A 27878-nucleotide genomic window follows, 5' to 3' on the forward strand; every position below is an offset into this window, starting at 1 on the left:
CTGATTTACATATGGCTGGGTTCAAACTCAAATGGAATCGTTAGCCCAGGCCCGGATCTGTGTACTGGGGTGAATGTATGACATTGTTCTGCATTCTGTTCATCAACTGTTGTTTTTACAAATTCTGAATGATAACCTTGAAAAGAAATTAAACCATCATTTAATATTTCTTTTGTTGTTAGAACTCACATGAGGCATTTTAGGAAAACGTGAAAAAGATCATATTGTGAAACTTCTGAATTCTTTATGTTAGGTGCTTGTTGGACTCTATGACCATGTACAGAAATAGCTGTTGCTAGGTCCTAGAGCAGATGAGTAGAGATACAGAATGAACTGAGTAGGGAAATGGCAACTCATTAAAATAGCCCTATAAACATTTGTGAAAATGCATCTCTTAACTTTAATTTACACGGATCGTGATGCATCTTGCCTTGTTTCTATTTAATGTGTTCTTCTCTTCTGCAGTGGCATCTTGCAGTGCAAAAAACTGCATTCATGGCTCTTGCGCTTCGGATGGCACGTGCAAATGTGACAGTGGATACCATGGAGCGACCTGTAATGGAGGTGAGGAGGAATGTGTGGGTGGGACAGATTCACAGGGAATGCAAGGAAAAGAAGCTGGTTGAGACTCTGCACAAATCACCGATATGTGTTGCTTTGTATCAAAATCTGTTCCTGCCCCAAGCGCTTTCTTTATCAGAGTGGTTTATGTACCAATCTCTGAAATACGGAGCATTTTTTCTTACCATGTACAATGAAGCTATGTGTTCAATTAATTCCTTCAGAAAGTGTGATTTCTGTGACAAATTAAAAACTCTATTTCCTTTTCCTTTACAAACAAACTGGCCGGTAATAGGCTCCCCGCATGCAGAATTTGTGATCATCATATATTTAAAATACTTTTTTTGGAACTGTGTTTGGGTGAGAGGGGGGATTTACTCACTGTTTGTTGTTTTGGCCGCTTCTGCCATACTTTAGGCTGTTTCAGCAGAGAGGGCATTTGTAGGAAAAGTCCCCTTCTTGCTTGGCTACCCCCCACTTTGTGCCTGATATCTGATGCACTTTGACTGAGTGTGCACTGGGTCCCTGCCAATCAGGTTCCCAGTGCCTGGGTTCTTTCCCAAAACTGTACCTATGTTTTCACAATTGGCACACCTCTGGCCCTCGTGTAAGTCCCTTGTAACAGGTACCACTGGTAACAATGGTCTTGTGACCCTAGATGGTCTCCAAGGACTGCAGCATGTGTTGTGCCACTCTCAGAGACCCCTCACCTAACACATACTACACTGCCATTGCACACTGTGTGTTTTGGTGCACTTAAATATTAAGAGTCGGCTCAAAATCACTGCCTGTGGCACAGATATGTCACCCCTCTAGCAGGCTTCAGAGCCCTAAGGCAGTGTGCACTATACCACAGGCGAGGGCATAGCTGCACGAGCAATGTGCCCCTACAGTGTTGGTGCACATTCATAGTCATTGTAAGTGCAGTGGAGCTATATTGAGGATATGAGCTGGGAGTTTGTCATTATGACCTCCACAGCTCCATGATGGCTTTGCTGGATGCCAAGAAGTTTGGCATCGAAGACAGTGTTGGATTCATTACAAAATGCACTCAGCGGGTATCTTAGAGAGGCCCCCAAAAAATGACCAACTCTGTACTGTGCAGCTGATTAGTCTGCACCAACCTGCCACACACACACATGTTTCTGTCCCCCTGTATTGGGAGCCCTTGTACTCTCGTGGGTCAAGAACAAAGCCTGCTCGTGGTGGAGGTGCTTGTCACCTACCCCCAAGCAGGAACAGCAAACAGGGCGGTGAGCCTCAAAGGCTTCCTGCCCTTTGATATGCTGACCAGAGCCTCTCCAGATAGTGGAGATACCCGCCCCCTCTGACCAAGCCCTACTTTGGGCAGCAATGTCAGCGGGAAAATTAGTAGTCAGGAGAGGAGTGCTCTCCCACTTCCAGGACCATCCCTAAGGTTTCCTGGACCGAGGTGATCCCCTCCTAAGAAAATCTTGAATGGAAGTATTCTACCCAATCAGGTTAGGGGAATGCTCCCTCCACAAAGGAGGGGATATTCAATGGGTGTAGTCACCCTAAAGGCAAGCAGCCCAATGGCTACTACCTACTAGTACCTGTAAAATCCCTAAATTCAGTATTTAGGGGTACCCCTGAACCTTGATCCTTCGATTCCTGCACTCTAAGGAGAAAACAACAAAGAAGAAGCTGTGCAGCCAAGCCTGAGAGACAACTACAGATTTGGCCCCAGCCCTACCGGCCTGTCTTTTGCTCAAAGAAGACCTCAGCAACTTCCAAGAGCCCCAGGAAGACTGCCACTCTTCAAAAAAGACCAGATCTACTGAGGACAGCAGCCCTGTCCAGAAAACTCCAACTTCAAGGGTTCTGGATACAGGCCGATACAGGACCCCTGCCTTCGCTGCACCCAAAGCCCATGGCCCGAGGCTGAGTTGCTTACTTGTCCAGTGACATCTCGCCAGCGACCCATACTTCGATTCCATTGGTGGTTGACTTCTCCTGAACCCTACAAAGTCACTTGCAGCCTTTACATGAATGGTCCTCGTGACCGGCTCCAGTAAAGAAATTCCGACACCAAAAGGCAATCCTGCATCCTCAGCCCCTGACTTTGGGGAGCACAGCCAGCGGTGCCTTGACAAACTTCAAGTCACACAAAATGGTCAGAGACAGGATTTGTTCCCTTCACTGACTCACTGTCAGAAGAAGAATTATCTTCAAAGCTTTCTGCTCGGTTTTCTCAGCCTTGCATCAGAAAGTTCCTAGCCAATTCGATTCACTCTTCTGCCGGTATACTGCCGGCAGGCTTCTTAGATCCTCCTGTAACAAGGTGATGGTTCCCAGATTTCAGAGGGCCAGATGAGGAAGCCGTTCCATCTCGGTGGCCGCTGCCAATCTGTAGAACACCTTGCCGGCTCATGTTTCTGAAGCTAAATTGCTTGCCATTTTTAAAAAACATCTTAAGACATGGTTTTTTTCCTCTCAGATCTCATACTCAGCTTTTGGGTGATATTTTTCATTCATTCATTTTCATTTTATTCACTCATTCACCTATCTGTTATCGTTTTTATCCTCTATTTCTCATGCTTCCTCTCCTTTCACCTGGAAGGTATCAGATGGGTCTCCAGGATCTATCATCTGTCCCCTATTCTGTTTACCCCATCACAAATCTAATTTCCCTGTTTTTCTTCAGTTTATCTCCTTTCTGGATCCCACGAGCCAAATTTCTAGATTTGGGGCAAATGCATGAGGGGAGACTGGATCCGTGTGAGCACTCCCAGTGCAATTTGGTATTGCTCAAGTGGCTGCACTTGGTACTAATAATTGAATTTGCGCTTTCAATGAGATGCTACACTCCCCTAGTTGTTGTGTAAATTTAGAAGGATCACCTCCAGGTCCATGGAGGGAAGGATGAGTGCAAGTGTCAGTCATAGGTCAATGCAACCTCATTTGGAGAGGTAGGTGGTGAATTTGGCAAATGCCACCAGGTTAATGGTCTTTTTGATGCATACTCGAAGTTTGGAGTGAGTTGTTCTGGCTTGAGAATTGGTCCTGTCTAATTTTTCCTAGCATTGTGGAAGTACGCCTACCTACCACAAGGAAATCCATGTCCCAACCTTCATGGAGTGATGGTGAAACAAGAAATTCTGAGCAGAGCAACACATTTTTTATTACACATAAGACATACTTCTCCATTTTGCACCACATTAGATATCTTTGGAAACATATGCTCTGAGCTGAATTGTATATTGCAGTGCCAGAAATATTCTTATTCCCTTGGACTATTTTCATATTTTCTTTAATGCAAAGTACATATTTTGCGTCATTCAGAATGCCCTGGAAAATCAACATTCTTGCAGAAAACCTAAAAATCTACCTTTTGAAGGTAGAAAAGAGGGTGCTTTTAAAATGTATTCTCTTTCTGTAGAAGACCAAGGGTTCGATTTCGATATCGTAAGGAAAGCATTCCTAACGAATCGGGTTGGGAATGCTTTCCATATGAATCACACTCCTGGAGCCCCACCAACCGGTTACGATGTGTCTGTATGATTACAGACTCGGTTTGGTCGAACTCCCATTGAATCCAATGGGAGCCTGTGTACTGAACGTGAACACAGGCTCCCATTGAAAAAAGGGGTGGGTGGGGAAAAGCGTGCACCCTGTGACGGGCACCCCATGGTGCCCGCCATACTGTGCATGCATGGAAAGGAGGGACCCATGGGTACCCGCCCGTGACCGATTCGGAGGGACCCAGGTGAAGGGGGGCCTGCTACGGGCCCCAAAGTCCGATTCCCACAGCCATTTCATCTTGGCAAAACCGAGTCAGTACGGCTGTCAGAATCGGTCATTGTACTCGCTCGTTCGGAAGCTGTCCCCATTGAGCTGCACAAATCGGCTCCGAATGAGTCGGACTGCCTGACACGCATTCTGAACCGTTTTGATGAGCCCGGACGAATTCCTCGCATCGCACTTGGTTGTCCGGAAAGGTGGACGATTCAGTCCTTAAACATAGTCTCTGAATTGGATTTGAAGATTCTGAATCCCGTTTGGAGGCTTTCCTGACGATATCCAAATCGACCTCTAGGAGTTTGAATATAGACGGTGATAAATTTGTTCCGATCAGTCTTTATCACCTAATATTCCTTAATTTGTTCCTAATACATTTCTGGAAGGAATCTGTCATTTTATAGATCTCCGAAGAAGAGTGTTTCCTGTAGAGCCTGCTATGTATGGAAGGTCACTGGAAGGTCACTGCGACAGACAGAGCATGACAGGTAGAAATTGTCATTCAAATTTTGCGTCCGCCCAGCACAGCAGCGTGGGCAGTGGGCCAGCATTCGGCCATCAGCTCCCATTACCTTGTGAGACTACACTCTGCCTCTTCACAGTCAAGTTCGACAAACAAAACAGTTTCTTTCTCCTCCGTGAATAATGCCAGGGAAGGCTGGTATGCTAAACAAGTGTGCTTTTATTCATGTGTGGTTAAGTTTCTTGAGTCAAATTGCACTTTTCTGTTTTCAATGCTAACTGTAACTAAGAAATTAGCAGACAGGCGAAGGAAACTTTCTTCAAGGAAGAACGAACTACTGCAGATGTAATTATTCTTTGAACTACTTGAATTATGCGGCAGAGGTGGGCCAAATTATGCGTCTGGGATTTGTAAATTATGCGGCAAGAAAAGGCATATTATGCAGCATAATATAGCATATTTCGTGATAGTATTACTTGATTAGCTGGTCATTTTTACACTTGTTAACACCGTCTGGGCAATGTGTACACCTCATTTTAACAGCCACATATAGCAATAAGCAACCATGGTGCTGATGTGTGACTTCACCCGGCCATTTTTGCTCTACCAGCCATGAAAGCAGGCCTGTTTGGGAGTGGAGTAGGTGCAGTCGCACAAAGAACTTTAAAACATAGCATGTTTTGGCAATGTTAATAGCTCTGGCTTATGAATGAAAGTGCCTCATCAGTCACTGATGGGAGTAGGCGCTCAATACGTCAACATACATGCACTCTATCAGTCATTCGTGCGCTCACTCATGCATCCATTTATCCAGCCACTGACTCATACTTGTATCCACCGGCCTACAGGACCACAAGCAAACACACACACACAAACTCAACATGTCCAAGATGAATTGAAAGAATGAAAGTGGAAAACAGCAACATGCTGCTGCCTCCACATGGCAGACATGTGCTTGCAGCAATAAATAGAATTAAACAAAGCAGCCGGGGCCTTCGTCTAATGGCACTGTACATAGGGCATCATTGTTAATGCATGGCTGCCTCGTTTACATCCACTGTGAAAGCCTTCTTGAAATTGTAAAACAGTGATATGCTATAGACATCACCATTCCATGGTGGTCGCCTAGTTTAGAGGCGTTGTCTGCATGGAGTGCGGCACATTGAGCAGCAAACGACCATCCTGTCAACACTCTCTGAGGAGCTGTACTGTGCTCTAACATTTCAAATAAAACGAGAAGGAAAGAAATCAAAGATGCTTTTTAAAAGGAGCACACAGTTAAATGACTGCTCCCGCAGCTTTGGCCATGAAATGCACTCATTTTCAAGCGGATGTGCACATTTGATCAGGCAAACGCTGTCACGCTCAGGGCAATAGAGGTAAAGGCTGTGGTTGGCTGACGTTTTGCTCCATGCTGCTGTACCCTGCCGTGGATGGAAGAGGAATATGACTGACACTCATGCAAACCAATGACAGAAGAGCCTGCGACAGCAGCTGGGTAGTTATTGTAGTCAAAGTTTCCTTGGAAAAGAAATGTTTTCTTTCCTTATTAACTTTGCTGCTATTCGACATCGGCACAAAACTTTCTTAACCCTTTCGCTGAAACCCCCCCCCCCCCCCCGCACCTCATATGCCATGGATTTTTTTGACTAATTGGAGTAGTTCGTGCTTAGGCGCCCATAACGTCTTGTCCACACACAGTATCGATGCCAAATATGTGTCCCTTTCTTCCAATATGCTGAGAATTCTAAAGGTACCCAGAGCTTGTATATTACCTTGGAGGGGACCTGGAAATTAGGCAAGATACAGCAAAAGTTTGGGTTTTAGGGAAAAAAGTCCTGCAGAAGAAAACGTTAGTTTTTTTCCCTGCAAATTGCATCAACAAAGGGTTTGTGGTGCTAAAATCACCATCTTCCCAGGTAAAACTTTTGTCAGAAAACCAAATGCACAGTTTTGGCATTTTACTGGGACATAGCCTATTTTTCCTATTTTTTGTGCTTTCAACCTCCTTCCAGTTAGTGGTTAAAATGGGTGTAAAACTAATATTGGATCCCGGAAAGCTATGCATTTCTGAAAAATAGAAGACATTATGGGCCTCATTTATGAGAAGTGACGCATCGCTGCTTGAAAGCAGCGATGCGTCACTTCTCAGTGCGCCCTCCTTGTGACGTGATGGAGGCATCGTATTTACTGTATGACGCATCATGTCGCAAGGAGTTACAGATACGTCAGTATTTCTGATGTATCTGTAGGCGCAAAAGTGACACATTGCTGGAGTGTGTCACAAAAGTGACGCAACTACAGCAGTGTGTCCTTTCATATGGGGCAAGCCCCATTTGAAAGGGCCTGCGTCAGTCTTACGCCTGCTGTGACACAGGCGTAAGATATTGATGCATTTGCACCCGAGAAGTGGCACAGTGAAATCTCGTAGATTTCACTGCGTCACTTCTAGGAGGCTTACTTACGTGGGAACGCCCACCCTGCATACATTACACCTGACGCAGGTATAATGTAGCGCAGGGGTTTGCAAAGTGACGCATCAGCTTAGATGCGTCACGGTGTAAATAGGGTGCAACAAGAGGCATGTTTTACACCGCCGATGCGTCACAAAAACTGACGCAACGGAAGCGCAAAACTGTCGCAAGGCCTCATAAATAAGGCCCTATGAGTTGAGCAAGTGGTCATTTGCGTAGATCCTTCAAGGTTTGCCAATCGAAAGGAACAGTTAAAATAAAAATGAAATTTAGTTGAAAAAACAGCCATTTGTGCCTACAATTTAACTTGTTTTTGAAAACTATATACCGTTACATCCGTTGGACCTTTCTGGTTGTGAGTATGTATTAGGTATTTAGGTTCACCAAGAACCCGAGGTAGCCAGAGGCAATAACTGAGTTGCACCTTGCAATGGTTTTTCATTGTATACCGGGTATAAAGTAATTTATTTGGTTAAAAAAAAATATGACAATAGGTTTCAAGAAAACCTATGTATTTCTGAAATGGGAACAAGATATTGAGCTTAGAAGCAGTGGTTATTTGTGCATCTCTAAATTTGTGGGTTCCCATATTAGCATGTGAATTAAAGGGTATTGTTCAAAATGACTTCTTTTTTACACACTGTCTTACATTTGGAAGGCAGAAATTCATAGAAAGACAAATGGTAAAAACACTTGTTCTATGCCATACTGGATGCGTAAGGGACGTGCGCGGCGGGCGCGCCACTGGCATGCCAAAGGCAAGCCCGTCTGTGCCCGTCCGCGCCCGATTGGGACCCGGGACTAGGACCCCTAGTCTAATTAGCAGGGATACTATAGGATACTCCTCTGCACAGTTGTTGGAGTATCGTAAAACTCTGCATACTAATTGCACACTACTCTGCCCTGAGGACGATCTCGTTTCTTGCCCAGGTTGCAGCTTCTCACTACATGCAGGATTACGTAGGGAGTTCAGCGCTTTAACACCCGTTACTCCTGTTAAATCGCATGAAAATCTGGTTTCCAAATGTGGCATCCCATTCACAGAGGAATTTTCCTTTTTTAGTATCAACTGCCACTCTCTCCCGAAGCACCAAGCTGATATCTTTGACTTCTTGACGAGCAAACAGCCTGATGCTATTTTTCTTACAGAAACATGGCTCCATGCTAGCTCTGGCCCTGATGTAGCCTCAGCTTTGCTGTCTAATTATGCCATAGTCAGGAAGGACAGGGATCTCAGATTAGGTGGAGGGATCGCTATAATTTACAACAAGTCCTATATCTGCAGATTTGAGAGTTTGCCTGTTATTGGTTGTGAAGCTGCCCTATTTAAACTGACCTTAACTCCTCCTTTTACCTTTTTGGGGATACTGGTCTATCGCCCCCCGCGGCCATCTGGGCCATGGGCCACAGCTTTTCTGGACCTACTTTCCCCTCTCCTTCTTAGTTCTGCCAATTTTTCCATATTGGGGGATCTTAACCTCCACTCGGATGAACACTCTTGAGCAATTAGTAACAACTTTATTTCCGACCAGGCAGCAATGAATATGCTGCTTCATAATTCAGGTCCCACTCACACAGCTGGTCATCTATTGGACCCAATTTTTTCTAATTTATTTATTCTTGTTTGCTTCACTGCCACTCCACTCTTCTGGTCTGACCACTTCTCGGTTGGTTTCAGGTCAGAGTTATCAGCCAACTTCCCAGCAGCTATTCCTATCTCTCAAAAACAAACTAGGAACTGGAGAAAGCTGGACATTGAAGCCTTTAACAAATTTCTATCCACTATTGTGCCCACTCTTAATAAAAAGTTTATTTCTGACTCAGTGGCCATTCAGAATTGGATCCAAAAAGACATTGATGTCAGTCTTCTACCCTAAATTAAGAAGGTGACTAATCACAGCCCCCCAGCCCCTTGGTTTGCAGATAAGTTAAAAACTGAGAAAACAAAATGTAAAAATATGGAAAGACGCTGGAGGAGGGATTATGCACCGTATTCCAAATTTGCCTACACACGAGTTAAGAGAGATTATCACTCTCTCTGCAGGGCTGCCCGTGCTGTCTAAGTTTCCTCCACTATCATTGGAGCACAGAAATTCTCAAAAACATTGTTCAAAATGGTGAAGGAATTATCAGGCTCTGAAAGTTAGCCCATTCCTCCCAGCCTGAATGAAGGGCAATGTGAGGATCTCGCAAATTTTTTTATTAACAAAGTGGAAACAATATACTCAACCCTGAATGGTAATATAACAGCTAACACCATTTTATCTCTGCCTACTCTCCATCAGGAAGCCGACACGTTTAAATGTAGAGACACATGCACCACAGAACCTGCCAACAAGCTGGAAGCTTGGTTACCATTAGACATCACGGCCCTTAGACAGTATCTAGGTAGCATCAAATCAGGCTCCCCCGTGATCTCCTTCCTATACCAGTTCTATGGCAGCTTGAACTACCTTGTCTCAAAATAATGATGGAGCTTCTTAATTTCTCCTTAATGAGGCCATCGTTCCCTCTGACTGAAAGCATGCATTGATCCTTCCTTTACTAACGAAGGCCAACGCCGACACTACCCTTTCCTCAAACTATCGGCCAATCTCTTTACTTCCAGCACTTTCCAAGGTTTTGGAAAAGCACATTAATGGGCAGTTGTCCAACTTTGTTGAGGCTCAAAAATGTCTTCATCCATCACAATCTGGATTTAGAACTGGCTTCTTAACTGAAACCACTCTTCTCTGCGTCACTGAAACGTTATGTCATTGATTGGATGCCGGAGAAATGGTGGCCCTTATTTTACTTGACCTAAGTGCGGCCTTTGACACGGTGTCTCACACCTTGTTAATAAAGGCTCTACAATCTCTAGGAATCGTTGACTCAGAACTTAGATGGCTAACTTCATTTCTTACTGACCGCACTTTTCAGGTTTTTTCTTCTGTAGCCACCTCCAGCATCCACTCCTCTCCCTATGGGGTTCCCCAGGGTTCTATCCTTAGTCCCTTATTATTCAACATCTATGTCAGACCCCTGGCAGCGATTGCAGAGGACGCTGGGTTGTCATTATTCCCTTACGCCGATGACACCCAGATTATTTTCTCTCTCTCTGCGGGTAAGGAGGCGGAACCATCTGTTCTCCGATCTGGGCTGAGCAAAATTGCATCCTGGATGCAGGCCAATTTTCTTAAACTTGATGGTAAAAAAACTGAGGTCCTGATCTTGGGAAAACAAAGAACTCTGGGGACTTCTCCACTGGCCAGCAGAAATGGGTGCTTTACCTCGCCTGTCTCTTCACGTCCGGAACCTTGGTTTTATCATTGATGACTTACTATCTATGCGTCAACAAGCCATGAAGGTGGCTGCAACCTGCTTCACCATCTTGAAATGGTTGAAGAAAATTGTTTGGATGTTGCCAAGCTCCACCCAGAGAACCGTAGTCCAGGCACTGCTAACGTCTAGACTGGACTATGGTAACATTCTCTACTTAGGAGCTGATAAAGACGTGACACGCAAGCTGCAGCTGGTGCAGAATTCTGCTGCAAGATTACTTTGTCAGGTTCCTGGAGTGGCCTCCATCTCTGGCTCTCGGAGAGACCTCCACTGGCTGATAGTTGAGAGCCAGATCAAGTTTAAAGCTCTGAGCTACATGTTCAGGGTTAAGCAGGGTACGGCTCCTCAGTATTTGCAAAATCTAGTCAAACCCAATTTGCCATCATGCACTCTTCGCTCCACCACCCAGGCTAAATTCATGGTGCCTATGACTCGGCTGTCCTGTCTGGGTGGTCGCTCCTTTGCTTACCTGGGCCCCTCTCTGTGGAATGCTCTTCCTCTACCACTCCGGAATAAAACCAGTTACACTCACTTTTGTAAGTTACCAAAAACCTGGTTGTTTCATTAGTAATTCCTTTCCTGCTCCTTTTCTGGCTTGGCGCCAGGAAACCCTTTTTGGGTAGCTGCTGCGCCCGATATAAATTTAAATTACATAACATAACATGCTTCTGTGATCCCTTAAGTCTCCCAAAAAAATTGTATCTCACTTGTGTGGGTAGGCCTAGTGCCTGCAACAGGAATAGGTCCAAAACGCAACATGGCCACATCACATTTTTCAAGTGAAAACTGACCATTTTTTTGCAAGGTACCTAGCTGTGGATTTTTGGCCCTATCTCAGCCAGCATCCTGGAAAACCTGTACACTTTTGAAAGTTAGGCACACAGGGGAATCAAGGATGGGGTGACTTCTGTGGCTCTCACCAGGTTCAGTTACCCATAATCCCTTGCAAACTTCAAACTTTGTAAAAAAAAACATTTTCCTCATATTTCTGTGATGAAAAGTGATGGAATCTGTAGGGAGCCACAAACTTCCACCCACCAAGCCTTCCCCCATGTCTGCCAATAAAAATGGTACTGTACTTGTGTGGTTATGCTTAGTGCCCGTTGAAGGATACGGGCTAAAACGCAAAGTTGACACATCACATTTTATCAGTGAAAACTGAACTTTTTTTGCAATGTACCTTGCTGTGTATTTTGGGCCCTAGCTCACCCCACGCCGAGGGAAACCTAGCAAACCTGTACATTTTTGAAGATTAGAAATCCAGGATGGGGTGACTTGTGTGGCTCTCACCAGGTTCTGTTACCAAGAATCCCTTGCACACCTCAAACATTGTAAAAAAAACACATTTTCCTCATATTTCTGTGATGGAAAGTTGTTGACTCTGCAGGAAGCCACAAACTTCCACCCACCCAGAATTCCCCCAGGTCTACCGATTAAATATGGTACCTCACCTGTGTGGGTATGCTTAGTGACTGTGATAGGAAATGGCCTAAAACGCAACGTGGGTATATGCCTTGCTGTGTCATGTTGGACTAGGATGATGGAAGGAATGACCCTTATACTTAGTTATTATGCCAGAGATGGTAGGCCTGCTGTCCTGCTGTTATTCCAAGAATCCTCATGCATAATGGACAAGGCTTAAGCTTTTCGGAGAAAACCCCATGTCATCTTTAGACATTACCATAACTAGGTAAAAGGTCAGTACTAAGACCATCATGTAATGTAATGGTAGGAAAGAATATAGGTGAGGGGTTGGGTGACTACCTGAGACCATATTAGCGTACCTATATAGAACATAACAGAACCAGCCCAAAACTCAACTTGGACACATGACATTTTTCCAGTGAAAACTGACCCTTTATTTTTTTCAATGTGCCTAGCTGCGGATTTTGGGTCGCAGCTCAGCAGGCACCTAGGAGACCTAGCAAACATGTACAATTTAGAAAACTGGACATCCAGCGAAATCCAGGATGGGGTGAATTGTGTGGCTCTCACCAGGTTCTGTTACACAGAATCCCTTGCAAACCTCAGACTTTGTAAAAAAACAAATTTTCCTCATATTTCTGTGATGGAAATTTCTGGAATCTGTGAGAGCCCCAAACATCCACTCACCCAGTGTTTTCCCTAGTCAGACGATAAAAATGGTACCTTATTCGTGTGGGTAGGCATTGTGCCTGAAAAAGCAAATGGCACAAAACCTAATGTGGAGACATGAAAATTATTTATCACCCAACAACCTGTTTTTTCCAAGGGAGTCATCTATGTTTTTGGTGTCTTTGGCTCGGCGGCCATTTAGGGAGAACTACCTAACCCAGAAATTTCCAAAAACTAGACCCCCGGGGGAGTCTAGGGAGGTGTAGCTTGCATGGATCCCTCAAAGTTTTTCTACCCAGAATCCCCTGCCTCTCGAGATAAGAAAAAGTCAATCCATCTGCTGTTTTCAGCACAGGGATTAGGCAGTGGTGTTTCTAGAGCGTAACAGGTTACGACTATGGCACCAGAACACCACAGGCATAGATGTAACCATTACATCTGTGACACCGATCCTGTTAAAAAGTATATCCACTTTCGGTTCTTTATGGCAATTTTCGTGCTGATCCGTCAAACTTGGACCCAAAAATAGGGGGATCTCAAAAGTGACATTTCCTATTTTAACTCCCATAGGATTCATTGCGCCACAAAACAGAGAAAAATTGCTTTACTAATGAAGGACGTGGCTCTCTAGGGCCACGCGGGTGCTTGCGACCACCTGCTATGCCTTCCCAAAATGAAGAGTCGTTCAGACAAAAGAGCATGAAAACTTACATTTATTCAGGTATGCACTCTGCAGAAGAGCCCAGTCAGGCCTTCTCCCTAAGATGTATGCAGAGGGGACTGATGCCCAAGGGTATGCTAATACGTAATAAGCCCCTCTGGAGACTTCGGCCACGCCTCTAATGGAAAAATACCCTCTGAGGCATGAACAAAGGAGGCACAGAGAAATGAACCAACACCTGCCAGATGGGCATTCTATCAGGGGCCCAAGGCCACTGTGCCGAGTCTCAGTGTATCCTAACATGTATACAATGGAATGCAAAAGAAGAAGAATTGTCTGTTAGTAAGACGAGTTGCAGCCTTGAACAGAAAAGAAAATAATAACAGTGTTCTGCTGATACAAACACAGCCCAGGCAGTCTAATACGGATTACGAAATACAAAATGGAGTCACACTGGCTAATCGAAAGCCTACATGCTGCAGGGATAACTCAGTGGGTTACATAGCACGAGTACAAATGCATGTATTCTAGCCACACAATGCTAACCTAATATAACATAACAAGTGCATTATGGGAAAGGGAGTTTCAAATCTAACAGACCCTCCTTTTAGCATGAGTGGCTAAAAGCTTTATTGCTATCCGGTAGGGTCTTTACAATTCCATGTGGGGGAGAGAGATATTACCTAGTCATCCATTAGTCAAGGTGAAAACAAAGCAAATGCGTGCATCAAAGAAAGGTTATTTAATATGCGAAGATTCCTTCATCTATTGACTGATTTTCTTGCATCATCATGGGGGAACACTTATTGTCACGTTTGGGCAACGGAACACTAGGAGTGAGTTTGCTTAATCAATAGGTGCAGCAGGCTGGGAGACAATTTATGCATAGACAGCATGTGAAAATGACCCCTGCAACAGCTATCAGGACAAGGAGTATCTTCCAACCCGATGATGTCAATAGACCTCAGATCCTTCCCGAAAGGGACCATGTGCCATTGTATTCGTGGTTTTGGAAGCTAGTCTGTGCAATTTCTGTATTGCGGAGTATACAGTCGGGGTACTGTCAGGTATGTACACACAACAACTGCTGCCGATGATGCGGCAGGCTCCAGCCCCGTCAGCTAAGATGACGTCTAAAGTCATCCGGTTTTGAAGCGAGACAAGTCTTGTAGCCTAGAGCTCGACTGTAATATTGGTCAGTATACCTACAGTGGTATTAATTACTCCCTCGACTACTCTGGCTAGGCGTCTAATATTGCAGGCATTGAAGATTGGACCCCATTATGGTATTAAACCCTCATTATGTCAGTAAACTGCTGCAAGGAAGTATCTGTCTGGTCAATATTGTCTGGGTCAATAACCCTCTTAATTCGGAAAACTGGGGCATCCCTACGCTGCAGGCAATGAGTTCTGTGGTGGTTGGAAGGAGCTATATGAACTGGAGGAAGGAGGTAAGTAAGGTAACATCGCCCGGACTAGGCGCCACACATAACCACGGTCACCACAAACAAAATAAACTTTGGGTGGTGGGATCAATGGCGGGCTCTTGGGCATTCGTAATATGGAAGTGGTGTTGCACCTACTGTCTCCCGTCCCTTGCACACAAAAGGAAACTGGTACATCCAACACTGCCAGGGGTATGGGCTTATCTTCAGTGACATTGCAGGCTTGGAAAGATTGGTAATATTCAGATTTGTTGAACTGCGAGAACCTATCTTTGTTCACCCCTGTTCTGTTTGCCTTCCTACCTCCATTGGCCGCTCTGAGGCAGGAACTCAAGAATATTCAATCAAATCGTCTATCTCCAGGGGAAACACCAGGTGGGGATCTATGCTGAGGATACACATTCATTGTCCGAGAACAGGAACTGGTACTCCTGTGTTCCGAAGAGTCAGGCTGGGAGAATGAGCGGATCAAACTAACCAAGGTGAACAAACCCTCACAGCTATCAACATAGGACAGATGCATGGGCAGCAAATTCTCACTTTGATGTGTAACCGAAGGTAACAACCCACACACCCAACATTTTGTTGTGTTATAAACAGCATGTGTTTAATGCAGCGTCTGGATAAAAGCATTATCTTTATAGGACGTCTGGTGCTCTTCTTTGTGGGGTGCTAAAGTGCCAATAATATGTTCAGGAGGTGTCGGTGTAGTACTTATCCAAGCATGTACAGGATATTTCTCTTGTAGGAAGAACAGCACCCCAAATACAAATAGCAGAGAAAGCAAAATTATTATCAGAAACACTATTTTAGTCTTGGGAGACCAGGAGGACCAAACGGGACCAAGTGGAGTGGGATGCGGAACTGCAAAGGGCTGCTCCTCGTCAGAAATTGGACGACCAAAGGGATACGTTTTTAGAAAATACTTGTAGGAGTTGGAGCCACAATACAACCAGCCAGAGGGGTATTCTTCTTTCCTGTGTCTGTCTTGTGCCTCATAGGCAGGCTTCTATCGTTCATCAAAACACTCCCATGGTGGATCTGCACAACCACAGCCCTTGCTGAAAAACAATTACAGCCTTAACTGAGAACAGTTTTTCTTTCAGGATAGGGCAACCTCCCTCCACGGCAAATACCCTCAGTGATCCTGTCCAGTGTTCAGGACAGTGCACCGGTGTTCTTCTCTCTAATCTAAAGCAGGTACCAGAGACACAATACCTACCCCCTATGCTCAAGTCCTTCCCTAACCCCTGGATTGCACTGTCCCTCCGTCGGGCCGCAGATTGTACCTGTTACGCCCAGGCTCCTCTTGATCCACAAACAGGGACAAGAACTCAGATTCAGTTGGGGATCGGGACTCAGGTGTCTTTTTGCCAGGAGCTGGAGTATCCGGGGTGGCCCTTATCTCAGGGGGAATCGCCTCGAATAAGGCCTCGTCACTCTCCTTGTCGCTCTGCGCCCCTCTCAGCCGGGCGTCGGAGAAACGGACAAAGTGGGGGACCAGCTCGCCTTCCTGGTCGGCCGTCCCGCAACCAGGAATGGCATGGAAGCGGAAGAGGCACCTTCTTCATGTGCGAAGCATGTACCCAGTGCTTCCGGCCCTCCACTTTAACAGCTGTCCGAGTAGCCAGAAGCATCTGGGCAGGACCTCACCACCTCTGCTCCAAACAGGATTTGCACTGAAACTGCCGTAGCATTACAAAATCCCCAAGCTGGATTTGATGGTCGTCTGGCACTGGTTGTAGAGCGGCATGGATCTGTTGGTGAACAGAACAGAGGTCGTTAGACAAAGCATACAAATAGTCAATCAAAAGAGGGTACTCTATCGCAGTAAAACGCTTGGGTCTTGGGACACCCATGCATTGGCAGGGAGTCGAAAGACCACCTTGTAGGGTGATAATCCTATTCTGGAGTGTGCAATCACTCTTTTAGACAATAGTGCTAAAGGCAACACATCTGGCCATTTCAATCCTATACTTTCATGTATTTTCGATAACTTCAATTTGAGAGTGATGTTATACATCTCCACAAGGCTTGCTGATTGGGGGTGGTTCGCTGCATGGAATTTCTGCGTAGTCTGAAGACCCTTACACATCAAATCAAGGACTTTAGCATTGAAATGGCTCCCATTGTCACTCCAGATCACACGTGGCAATCCGTAGCATGGGAGGTACTCCTTTAAAAGTGCCTTCGCTGTTGCTACGGCTGTATTCTCTTTAGTTGGGTATGCCTCTATCCACTTAAAAATGCACAAACTATCACCAGTACATATTTCAAGTTATTTACTGGTTCCTTTTCGATGAAATCCATCTGGAGGACCTGGAAAGGGAAGGAAGGGGGTGCAAAATTACCAGCAGGTGTAGGGGTGCCCTTCCCAAGATTGTGCTATAGGCAAATAATGCAGTGCTTTACTAGGTGTGCGGTAACCTTAGGAATATTCTCATTCTGCCATACTGTGTCTAATAGCCTACATATTCCCTTGGCACTAATGTGCGCCGGGCCATGGGCCATGCTGACCACAGGGAAGACAAACGCAATCAGCAGCAATCATCTTCGCTTATCGGATAAATAAGTCCAACACCCATCCTCGTCCAAACGTCCTGTCCTCTCCTCCCACATCTCCAGTTTGTCTACAGTCGCCTCTCTTTGTATTTCCTTCACGCTTTCCACTGTATCCTCAAACATCCTATTGTCTGCAACCCATTTAGCAGGATCTGCCACAAACATTTTATTCTTCTTTGATCTAGCTTTCTCCTTAGCCGTTTGGTCCGCAAATGCATTACCCCTTCCAACATCATCTACAACAGCCTTATGGGCACTGCATTTGACTATGGCCAGCTTATCAGGAAGTGTCAATGCTGATAACAATCTAAGTATTATCGGGCCATGTTGTATCCTTTCCCCTTGGGATGTCAGGAACCCTCTCTCTGCCCGGAGGTGCCTAAAATTATGTGCCACCCCAAAAGAGTACTGGCTGTCAGTGTAAACATTAACAGCCAGTCCTTCACTCAGTTCACACGTACTCAGGAGGGCGACAAACTCTGCAGCTTGGGCCGACTGGTATGGAATACGGGATGTCTCAACTACGGAGTGTAGCGTGGTGATTGCATAGGTTGCAGTAGTAGTGCCATCCTGTAGTTTGAAACAAGAGCCATCGACATATAGTTCCCCTTGGGGGTCAGATAAGGGAACATCAGTCAGGTATACCCGTCCCTTTGTTTCCTCTTCGGTTCGAAATAGGCAATCATGGACATCATTGTCCTTTTCTTCCGAAGGGAGGGGTAGTAACGTGGCTGGATTCAAAGTAGCGCATCTTTTATTGGTAATGTGTGGAGCAAATATGGTCAGCTCGTATCCAGTGAGACGCGCACTGGTGAGGTGCTGCGTCTTTGCCTTTTTCAAAAGTGTGTCTACAGCATGAGGTACCATAACTGTAAGATCAATATCAAGGACGAGCCCTGCTGATTGTCTGGTAGATACTGCTGCTACAGCAGCTCTCAGACAGCTCGGGAGTGCTCTGGCGACATTATCCAAAATGGCAGAAAAGTAGGCGCAGGGTCTCTGCTTACCACCGAAACCCTGTGTTAGTGCCAAAAGCGCGCAACCATCGGCTTCATGTACATAGAGCATACAACGCTTCTGGTATTCAGGAGTACCAAGCACAGGGGCAGAGCAAAGCGCAGTCTTCAATTGTTCAAAAGCTTGCGGGCATGCAGGTGTCCAAGGCAAAGGCTCATACACATCTTTGGTGGTGAGGTAAAGAAGGCGTTTTGTTAGTAAGGAGAAATTCAGTATCCAATGCCGACAATACGAAGTTATCCCCAGGAACGCGCATACCTGGCGTTGAGTCCTAGGAACAGGCATGTTAGTGATAGCAGCTATGCGTTCAGGTGTTAGTCTGCAACCCTCCATCGACAATAGGTGACCTAAATAGGTGACCTCCTGTTGACAATATTGAAATTTAGATAAGGACACCATGTGTCCATAGCGAGCCAAATGTAGCAGTAATTTGACAGTGGCCTCCTTACGACCCTGCTTAGTGTCGGAGGCCACTAGGAGATCGTCAACATATTGCAGCAGCACATTACCAGAGGGAAGTGTCAATTAATCCAATTGTGTTTTCAAAGTCTGGCTGTAAATACTTGGGCTTTCTGAATAGCCTTGTGGAGCACGACAGAATCTAAAGCTCCGACCGGCAATTGCAAATCCAAAAGGGTGATGGCTATCTTGGTGGAACCTTGTAAATCTGCAGTAACATATGGGCCACGCTGATCTACAGGCACCGGAACTGGTCCCTTGCCCGGCCCCTGGCTGCCCTAGCTGTGGGACAACCTCGTCACCTCATCCATGTCATAATCATCATGACAGTACTTTCTTCCTTGAGGGTCGTCAAAATAGTTCCCACTCTGCCTATTGCATGATGTGTCCGTGCCTTCTGATTGCATCCCCCCTTGGCCTCCACCTCGACGGCTTCCAAAACCCTGACCTCTCGAAGTCCCACCTTTCTTTCAAGGTTCCGGGCACTCATTCTGCCAGTGTCCCTCCTTCTTGCAGCACACACACTGATTGGGCCCCACGGGCGCACTTAATGTACCACCCCTATTTGTTAAGGTTGCCGGGGACCCAAACCCGAACCTCGTCCTCTTCCACTTCCCCTTGCAACTTGCTGCATCAACACCCTCATCTTCAAATCTTTCGATTTCTTTTCCACCATTTCTTTGTCCTCGTTCTCCCTATGCTCATAGTACTGTGCCATATTCCATATGACCGACGGAGAGGAGATCGTCCAGGTGCTTTCCGAGGCCTACAACCTAGTTGCAACCTCAGGGAGCAAGTTAGTGACAAACCTGTTCACAAACAAAGTAACACCACCCTCCTGTGACAAATCCTGACCACTAAAGTCGAGAAACACCCCTTCAAATCTTGTGAAAAAATCAGACACACTCTCATCCTTTTGACAACATGCAGTCAACGTATCCCAATCCACTTTCTTCGATGGGATAAGGGAGTGCATATAGGCAATAATATGCCCTGGTAAAGCCAATAACTCGGCCTTTGGCTTCTTCCCTGGCTTGCGCTCCTTATCCCATGCTCTAAACCTATTGTCCAGGCCTCCCCTGCAGGAGTTTCGGTCAGAAGAAGAAAGCCAGACCTGTGTCCGTGGCTGCAGCATCTATTGTGTGATGCCAGGGCTCTTTTAAGTTGGTACCGGGTATACCGGTGCTGTCATGTCTCTCCCTCTAGAAGGGTGGGATGTATTTATTTATTTATTTCAGAGTTTTATATAGCGCTTACAAGACCCGGGGGTATCAGAGCGCTTTACAACATACATGAATAGAAAACTTAAGCAATATGGTACAGTGAGTATCATCTGGGATATTGGGGGCCAAAAATATCGAGGTCATTGGCCCGATGCATAGAGATGGCGGTTGAGCAGAAGTTCTTTTAGTTGTCTCTTGAAGGTCCTGATGTGGGTAGGGAGAGAGTTCCAGATGTTTGGGGCATTCCCAGAGAAAGAGCGGGAGAGGGCTTTTTGTTTATGTCTTTTTGGGGGGATTAAGAGGAGCGAGTTGGAGCTTCTTAGGTTTCTTGATTGTCCAGCTTTTGTGAGTTTGGCAGCGAGGTAGTCCGGTTTGCCTGTGTGCAAGGCTTTATGGGTGAGACAGGCAGTTTTGAAGGCGCAGCGTGCTTCGATGGGTAGCCATTTTAGGGCCTGTAATGCAGGTGTGATGTGGTCGTGTTTCTTGGTACCTGAGACCATTCTTGCTGCTGCGTTTAGGGTGGCTCTCATGGGGGCTGTGTGTGTTTTTGCCGTCCCGGTTAGTGTGGCATTACCATAGTCAAGTCTGGACAGAACTAGAGATTAGGTTGCAGTTTTTAAGTCATTGGGGGGTATGAAAGGTTTGATTTTGTTGAGGAGTTTTAGGTTGTAGAGGGCGTCTTTTGCTGTGGATTTGATGTGGGAGCTCATGTTGAGGCTTGGGTCTAGAGAGATCCTTAGTGATTTGACTGAGTTTGCTGGAGTGAGTTTGCAGTTTAGGGAGTCAAGGTTGTTTATCCATTCTTGGATCTGAGGTGGTTGTTTGTGATTGGAGAAGACAAGGATTTTGTTTTTTTCTTGGTTGAGTTTGAGGTGGTTGAGAGTTAGCCAATTTTCTACTTTTGAAAGAGTGGAGTTGAGGCGGAGGATGTCATTGAGGGAGGAGATCTCGAGGTACAGCTGGGTGTCGTCAGCATAGAGGTGGTAGGCGATGCTTGCTTGTTTTAGAATGACAGTGAGCGGTTCCATGTAAATGTTGAAGAGTGTGGGGGAGAGGACTGAGCCTTGAGGGACACCTCAAGTTGAGGGGGAGGTGTCGGACATTGATTTTTTGATTTTTATGAGTTGGGAGCGGTTATGTAGAATTGAGGAGAACCATTTTGGGACATTGCCATCTGCTCCGACACGTTTTTGTGAGGGGGTCTAAGAGTAGGTTGTGATCAACCGTGTCAAAAACAGCTGATAGGTCGAGGAGGACAAGTAGGCAGCATCTGTTGGAGTCAAGGGAGTTGTGAATGTCGTCCGTAATGCTCAGTATAGCGGTTTCTGTGCTGCATCACTTCCTGAACCCGGATTGGTGGGAGTCAAGTAGGTTGTTTGATTCCAGGTGTTGCTCCAGTTGGGAAAGAACACATTTCTCCAGGATTTTGGCTAGGAAAGGAAGGTTGGTGATGGGCCTAAAGTTTTTGAGGACATTTGGGTCAGCATCCGTTTTTTTTAGAAGGGGGGCCTTGTTTGAGGCAGTCGGGCATCAGCCGTTGTTTAGTGAGCTGTTGATAATCTTTGTCCACAGTGGGGTTAGGGTAAGGTTGAGGTTCTTAGCTAAGGAGGCGGGTAGAGGGTCTGCATAATGGTTGGAGGGTTTGGAGTTGGCAATCACATTAGAAATGTCCTCTTCGGAGAGAGGATTGAAGTCTTTCCACCGCTTGGGAGGGGATGGGGGACTAGGGTGAGGGGTGACTTTGGGGATCGACAGAGGAGCGGTTTCGGCTTCCGGGAGCATGTTGTGAGCTGGGGATGGGTGAGGTTTCATTAGCGGTGAGGATTTGCAGTGTTAGGATTGAGGGTGTTTGTCTAGGGAGATCTCAATATTGCAGATTTTGTCATTGAAGAATTTGGTCAGGTTGTTACACTGACGTTTGGAGGCAGGGGGGTTAGCTTTGGTGGGCTTGGAGGTCTGTTTCTGGATGATGTTGAAAAGTTCTTTGGGGCGATTTTTGGCTTTGTCTAGGTCGTTCCGGAAGAAGAAGACTTTCTCCTTGATTAAGTGTTTTTTGTAGTTACTGTGTTCTTTCCTGAATTGGGAGAGGTTGATTGTGGATGGGTTCCCTCTCCAGAGTCTCTCAGCGGCTCTTACTTTTCTTCGTTCGGAGTTGAGGTCATTATTGAACAAGGCTCAGGAGGGGGTGTATCTGACTCTTTTAGGTTTTAGGGGGGCTAGTTGGTCAAGGGCAGTTGTCATTGTCCTGTTGTACAGTGTAGTGAGCTCAACCGTGTTGAGGTTGTCTGTACAGGTTTGGAGCAGTGATGTTATGGTTTCTTGAAGGGCAGGGAGGGGGATGTCTTTGAAATTTCTGGTCCATTGGTGGGTGATTTGAGTTTTGATTGGTGGAGCTACTGTTTGATTGATGCTGAATATAATGATGTGGTGGTCGGACCAGTCGATTGGGAGAATGTTATTTATGGTTATAGTTTCTCTTTTGGCTATGATAGCATCTAATGTAGAGCTTTTGTTGTGGGTTTGACCCTTGCAGTGTTGGGTGAGCTCATTTGTGAGAAGGAGTTCATTTAGGGAGTGTATAACAGTGTCCTTTTCATTTTTTCCAAGGGAGGTTGAAGTCACCCAGGATGATGTTGTTGGAGTTTGCTAGGGAGCACTGAGCTAGTAGGTCAGAGATTTGATCCCTGAAAGCAGGAGAATTTGTTGGGGGGTGGTAGATGAGATGGCACTTTGTTACTTTGTTGTTTATGCGTGTTATGTTGGTGTTGAGGTATTCGAAGGTTGAGAAGGAGTGTGTTTTGAGTTCAACTATATTGATGTTGTTCTTATAGATGATGGCAATTCCGCCACCGCGTTGGTCTATTCTGTCTTTTTTAATGATGGAGAAGCCAGGGGGGACTAGGAGGTCAAGGGTATGATGTTTCATTGAGCCAGGTTTCGGTGAGGAACGCGATGTCAGTGTTGTTACTCAGTATGGCATCAGCCAGCTCTATTGCATGCTTAGCTGTGGATCTGCAGTTTATAAGCATGCAGTTTACCATGTCACTGTTGGAATGGGTTTGGGAGGAGGGGGGAACTTGGGGGATGGTTGTGCGTTGGGAGGGATGTTTTTTGCGCCTAGGTTGGTTGTTGTCTCTACCTATTACGGTGATTACTTGGATGTTGGAAGGCGGGGTTTGGGTTTCTCTGGGGTCATAGTTTTTAGCGAGTGTTATTGCCTCTCTCAGAGACATATCAGGGATCGTTCTTTTTGGTCTGAGGGATTGGGTGTTGCGAGGGGAGGAGAGCCAGCTGGGCATCTGGAGATTAGGCTGTTGAGGTGGCTCACTGGTGAGTATTAAGTGTTTGGTGGGGAAGGAGGGCGAAGTGGTGTTGAGAAGGATTTTGTTGATGGCCTGGGTGATAGTGTTGAATTGGCTGTGTAGTAGGGGCAGGTTTTCAGTTATGGTTGAGAGGTGAGTCGGGATCATAGGTAAGAGGGAGTTGAGTTATTTTTCTATGCGTGTGAGGCGCTTAGTTATTACCTCCATTGTCTCCGGGGTATGGGGAGCAGTGGGCTTGAGTGGCATATCCGACTGAGGCTGTTGGTTGCAACAGGGGCTTTGAGGGTTGTTAGGGTAAGGGGGAGGGGAGGGGTTAAGTGGCAGGTTAGGTTGAGGGTGTAGGTTGGGACAGGGGGGTCTGGGGTTGGGAGGGTTAGGGGAAGTGGAGAGGCGTGTGTCTTCCGATAGGCGGTGGGGGGGGGATTGTGTAGGGTGTTTCTTGAGAGAGCTGGTGTGGTTTTGTCTGAGGGTTGGGTGTAGGTTAGGCGGGTGCTCGAGTTAGTGTGAGTAGGGGGATTGGGGAGGATGTTTTGAGAGGGCTGAGGGGGTGGGGCAGGGGGCTGGTTCTTGGGGCGGGAGGTGTGGTTGGGGGGATGGGAGTGGGGGGTAGAGTGCAATCTGGCCTCGGGGAGGGGGGCAAGTCTGCAGAGTTAGGTAGTTGATGGCTTGGGGTAGGATTTGCATCCGGTCTTTCTTGGGTTGAGGTCGGGGGCAAGGTCGGGAGGGGTGGTGCAGTTGGGTGGGGTCAGGATGGAGTTTCGCAGCTTGGGGAAGGTGAGTTCAATTTGGTGTAGGTTGAAGTTGTTGGCTTGGACCATGACTTTGCCATTTCTGTATAATGTTATGGTGGCGTTAATTGTGAATGGGGAAGACTTTGAGATAGTTAGTCTTTGGCCATGGGGGATGTTGGTGGTTTTGGTAACTTGCAGGTGGTTAGCTAGGTTATTTCTCCATTTGGCTTGGTGGGTGGTGTAGAAGATAAGGTCTGTTTTAGTCTTTCCTTTGGAGGAGTTGTGGTAGAGGTCGGCTATGAGTGTTTCAGGGTGTCGCTTGAGTAGACTATGGGCCTCATGTAGGTAGCATACCAGTTACCACTTCTAAAATACCGAACGATACCGAATCGGTATTTTAGAAGTGGTAACTCGTATGTAGGTAATGAGTCGGTATTTATTACCGATTCGTTACTATTCGGTAATTACCGAATCGGTATTTACCGATTCGGTAATGAGGCATACCTTCCCATTGATGGGAAGGTATGCCTCATTACCGAATCGGTAAATACCGATTCGGTAATGGGGGGAACACTTGCATGGGTGGCAGGGTGTCACATTGACACCCTGTTGCACCCCTGATTCGGCCATGTGTGCACATGTGGCACACATACATGCCCTAAGGGCATGTATGTATGCCACATTGCACACTGCTGCGCGCGTAAAAATGCATAAATACATACTTTAATTATTTACCACCAACTAAAAGTTGGTGGTAAATACCGACTCTAAAACACACCCACACACTCCCCCTACATCTCGATTTTGGTGTCGGAATTTACCGAATCGGTAAAATTACCGATTCGGAAAAGTTACCGATTCGGTAACATTACCGATTCGGTATTATTACCGATTCGGTAATTTTAACGATTCGGTAAATTCCGACACCAAAAATTGTCCCCCTACATACCATTAGCCAAAATACCGGTCGGTAACGGTAAAATTACCGAAAATCGGCCGTTACCGACCGGTATTTGGCTACCTACATGAGGCCCTATGTTTGAAAAGTTTGGTGGCTTTAGCTGAGAGGTTGGGTGGGTAGATGATGTTGAAGGAGTGGGGGCCGTGGGGTTTCAGGTTGGAGAGAGGTCGTGGGTGGGGGTTGATGGGGTGGTCTGGTGGGGATTTTGGTTGGTTGGCATCTTTCTGATTGAGGGGTAGGGGGAAAGGGAGGATGGACAGAGGGGTTTTGGGATAGGTTAGTGGGATGGGAATGTCAGGGGTAAGCTGTGCCTTGTTGCGCTCTGCATTGTCTGGAGAGATAGGTGCTGTGTGGGTTGGTTGGAGCCCTGCGGAGATCGATGAGGGAGGGAGTAGGCTCGGAGATTCCTACTAGATTTTATGAAGAGAAGTGCCAGATGACTGGGGACAGGGAGGGGAACACCTGGAAGCAGCCTGCAGTGCCTCAAATGAGGGGAAAGTAGGAATTATTCGCAGGGTGGCCTAATTACCGCTGCCGTGGGCGGGGTGAGGGGGCACTATAACGCACTATAGCGCCGTTGTCGTTGGACCTAGGGGTGTGGAGGAGTTAATTGGCGTCATTGCAACAGATGATGCCTTGCCTCTCTTAAAATTGCTCAACAGTATGGCCAAAGAAAATTAAAATCACTTCCAATAGATATTATGCAATCCTAGTGTACAGTGGGAGTTATTTTGTCTCCTTCAGCTGAGTAGATTGGGAGGGTATTTGGTTGATTGCCCATGTCAAGATGGCCACTGCTGAGGTTCGGCCAGTTCTCATTTTATTATTACTTTGAGGTTCTTCGATAAGTCCTCTTTCAGTTTCTGCGTGGAGTTGAGCAGGGCAGGGACAGACAAAGGAAAATGGCCACCTATTTCGACCTATTCTGTATATTCCTCATAGGAGGCTCAAATATGCCGAGAGAGTCAGTAGAGGCTTCACTCTCAGGTCCATCCCAATGTGTGTCTGTGTGGGAGACATTATAGACATTGAATGAATGTGGAATACAGGCACAGCTCCCTCAGGTTTCAATCCTACACAGCAAAGCAGTTCAGGGCGTGCTGTGATGGTCCATGACTCACCCAGTGGTTGCGGGGACGGGGCACTCAAGGTGCGGCTCAGTACCTTCTCATTTTTCAACCTCTGTGGCATTCAGGTCCTGGGGCGCGTTGGGAAGCTTCCTGGTTCAGGCAGTTACAGTCACCGCCGGGCACCATTTTAAAGTCAGGCGCCGGACTTCAGGAGCTCTTTGTCGCCTCTCCTAATGAAGGTTATCGTCGTGTCTCTTTTTTTTTTTTTTTCCGTGATCGGACTTCTGGAGCAGACGGGCAGTGGGCACGACCCGTTTGGGTTATTTTCAGACTCCCGCTGGAATTTGATGCCCATGCAGGGAGATGCGCAGCGGACCTTCCGGTCAAGCCTACTGCATGCGTGATGTTCCTTCCTGCACCGTGGATGGTTTTCAGGGATCCGAGATTTGTAGTACGAGGAGAGTGAAGGGATTGACCGCCGGGTCTGCTACCACAGCACTGAACTCCAGTTACTGGTGTGGGGGTATGATTCCAAGGTATTTGACACCAAACACAACATGTTTACATGCAGCCAGTCCAAAGTTAGCATTTACCATTTGGTTATAATGCACTTAAGAGTATATGGTCAGGCTGCACTACTGACAAGCCCGGAAGATGGATTCTGAAGGCTGCAAAGGGGCTCAGCTCATGCCTGGGTACCCTCTCACATATAACCAAGCACCCTGCCTTCAGGATTGATAAGGCCTGCCATATGGGTGACTGATAGGTTTCTATGTGCAGTGATAGGTGAGAAATAGTGAACCTTTATCTCTGTAAGGGGTGCATGCACCACCTTACCCAGGCTGCAGTAGCAGACCTGTGGTGTCATCTTGAAGGGCTTCCCAGGGGTGGCATAATACATGCTTCTGCCCTTGGTAGGCCTCTGGGGTACCTATGCCCTGGGCACATAGTATATCATATACTAGGGAGTCACAAGGGTACCCCAGAATCCAATCCGGAGTGTACCTAAAGTACATGGAATCAATTTAGAGAGGAAGCAGCTAGTCTGGGGTCCTGAATAGCAGGGCCCCAGCCAGACTAAAGTCGAAAAACAGTGTTACAGCAGCAAAAAGTGGGGGTAACCGTAAGAGGCAGATCCTTCTCTCCTACAGGCACAGAGATGAACCAACACCTGCCAGATGGGCACCCTATCAGCGGCCCAAGGCCACTGTGCCGAGTCTCAGCATCTCCTAACGTGAGAGCAGAGCTAAATGTATACAATGGAATGCAAAAGCAGAATTATTGTCTGTTAGTAAGTCAAGTTGCAGCTTTGAACAGAAAAGAAAATAATAACGAAGTACAGTCTTCTGCTGAGGCAAGCAGTTCTGAATACTAAGGCCAAATATGAACACAGCCCAGGCAGTCTAATAAGGATTACAAAATGCAAAATGGAGTCACACTGGCTAATCGAAGGCCTACATGCTGCAGGGATAACTCAGTGGGTTACATAGCGCGAGTACAAATGCATGTATTTTAGCTACACAATGCTACAATGCTAACCTAACCTAATATAACATAACGCATAGTGCATTATGGGAAAGAAAGTTTGAAATCTAACATTAACATACATCAAACTTTTCATGTGAATGGAATTGTGTTGAAAGAAGTGCATTTGCTTAGCTTTGTGAAAACCAATTTCATAGTTTTTGAAAAATGAGGTTTTAAAAGGTGTACTGGTCTGGACATGAAAAAGGTATGTTTTAGGTCCAAAAGCT

At 46.3% G+C, this 27878-nt stretch overlaps 1 protein-coding gene across 3 annotated transcripts in view; it reads left to right on the top strand.

Annotated features, from left to right (window-relative positions):
- LOC146839640 (uncharacterized) overlaps positions 1 to 27878 on the top strand; it is a 390678-nt gene that overhangs the window by 280274 nt on the left and 82526 nt on the right. For all 3 annotated transcript variants that reach the window (XM_085651728.1, XM_085651727.1, XM_085651729.1), the window contains one exon: positions 466 to 564. In XM_085651728.1, coding sequence (XP_085507854.1) covers positions 466 to 564 — 99 coding nt within the window. The remainder of the gene's footprint in view (positions 1 to 465; positions 565 to 27878) is intronic.

This window comes from Triturus cristatus, chromosome 4_1 (genome assembly GCF_964204655.1).
Source record: "Triturus cristatus chromosome 4_1, aTriCri1.1, whole genome shotgun sequence".
In the NCBI taxonomy this organism is placed as follows: Eukaryota; Metazoa; Chordata; class Amphibia; order Caudata; family Salamandridae; genus Triturus; species Triturus cristatus.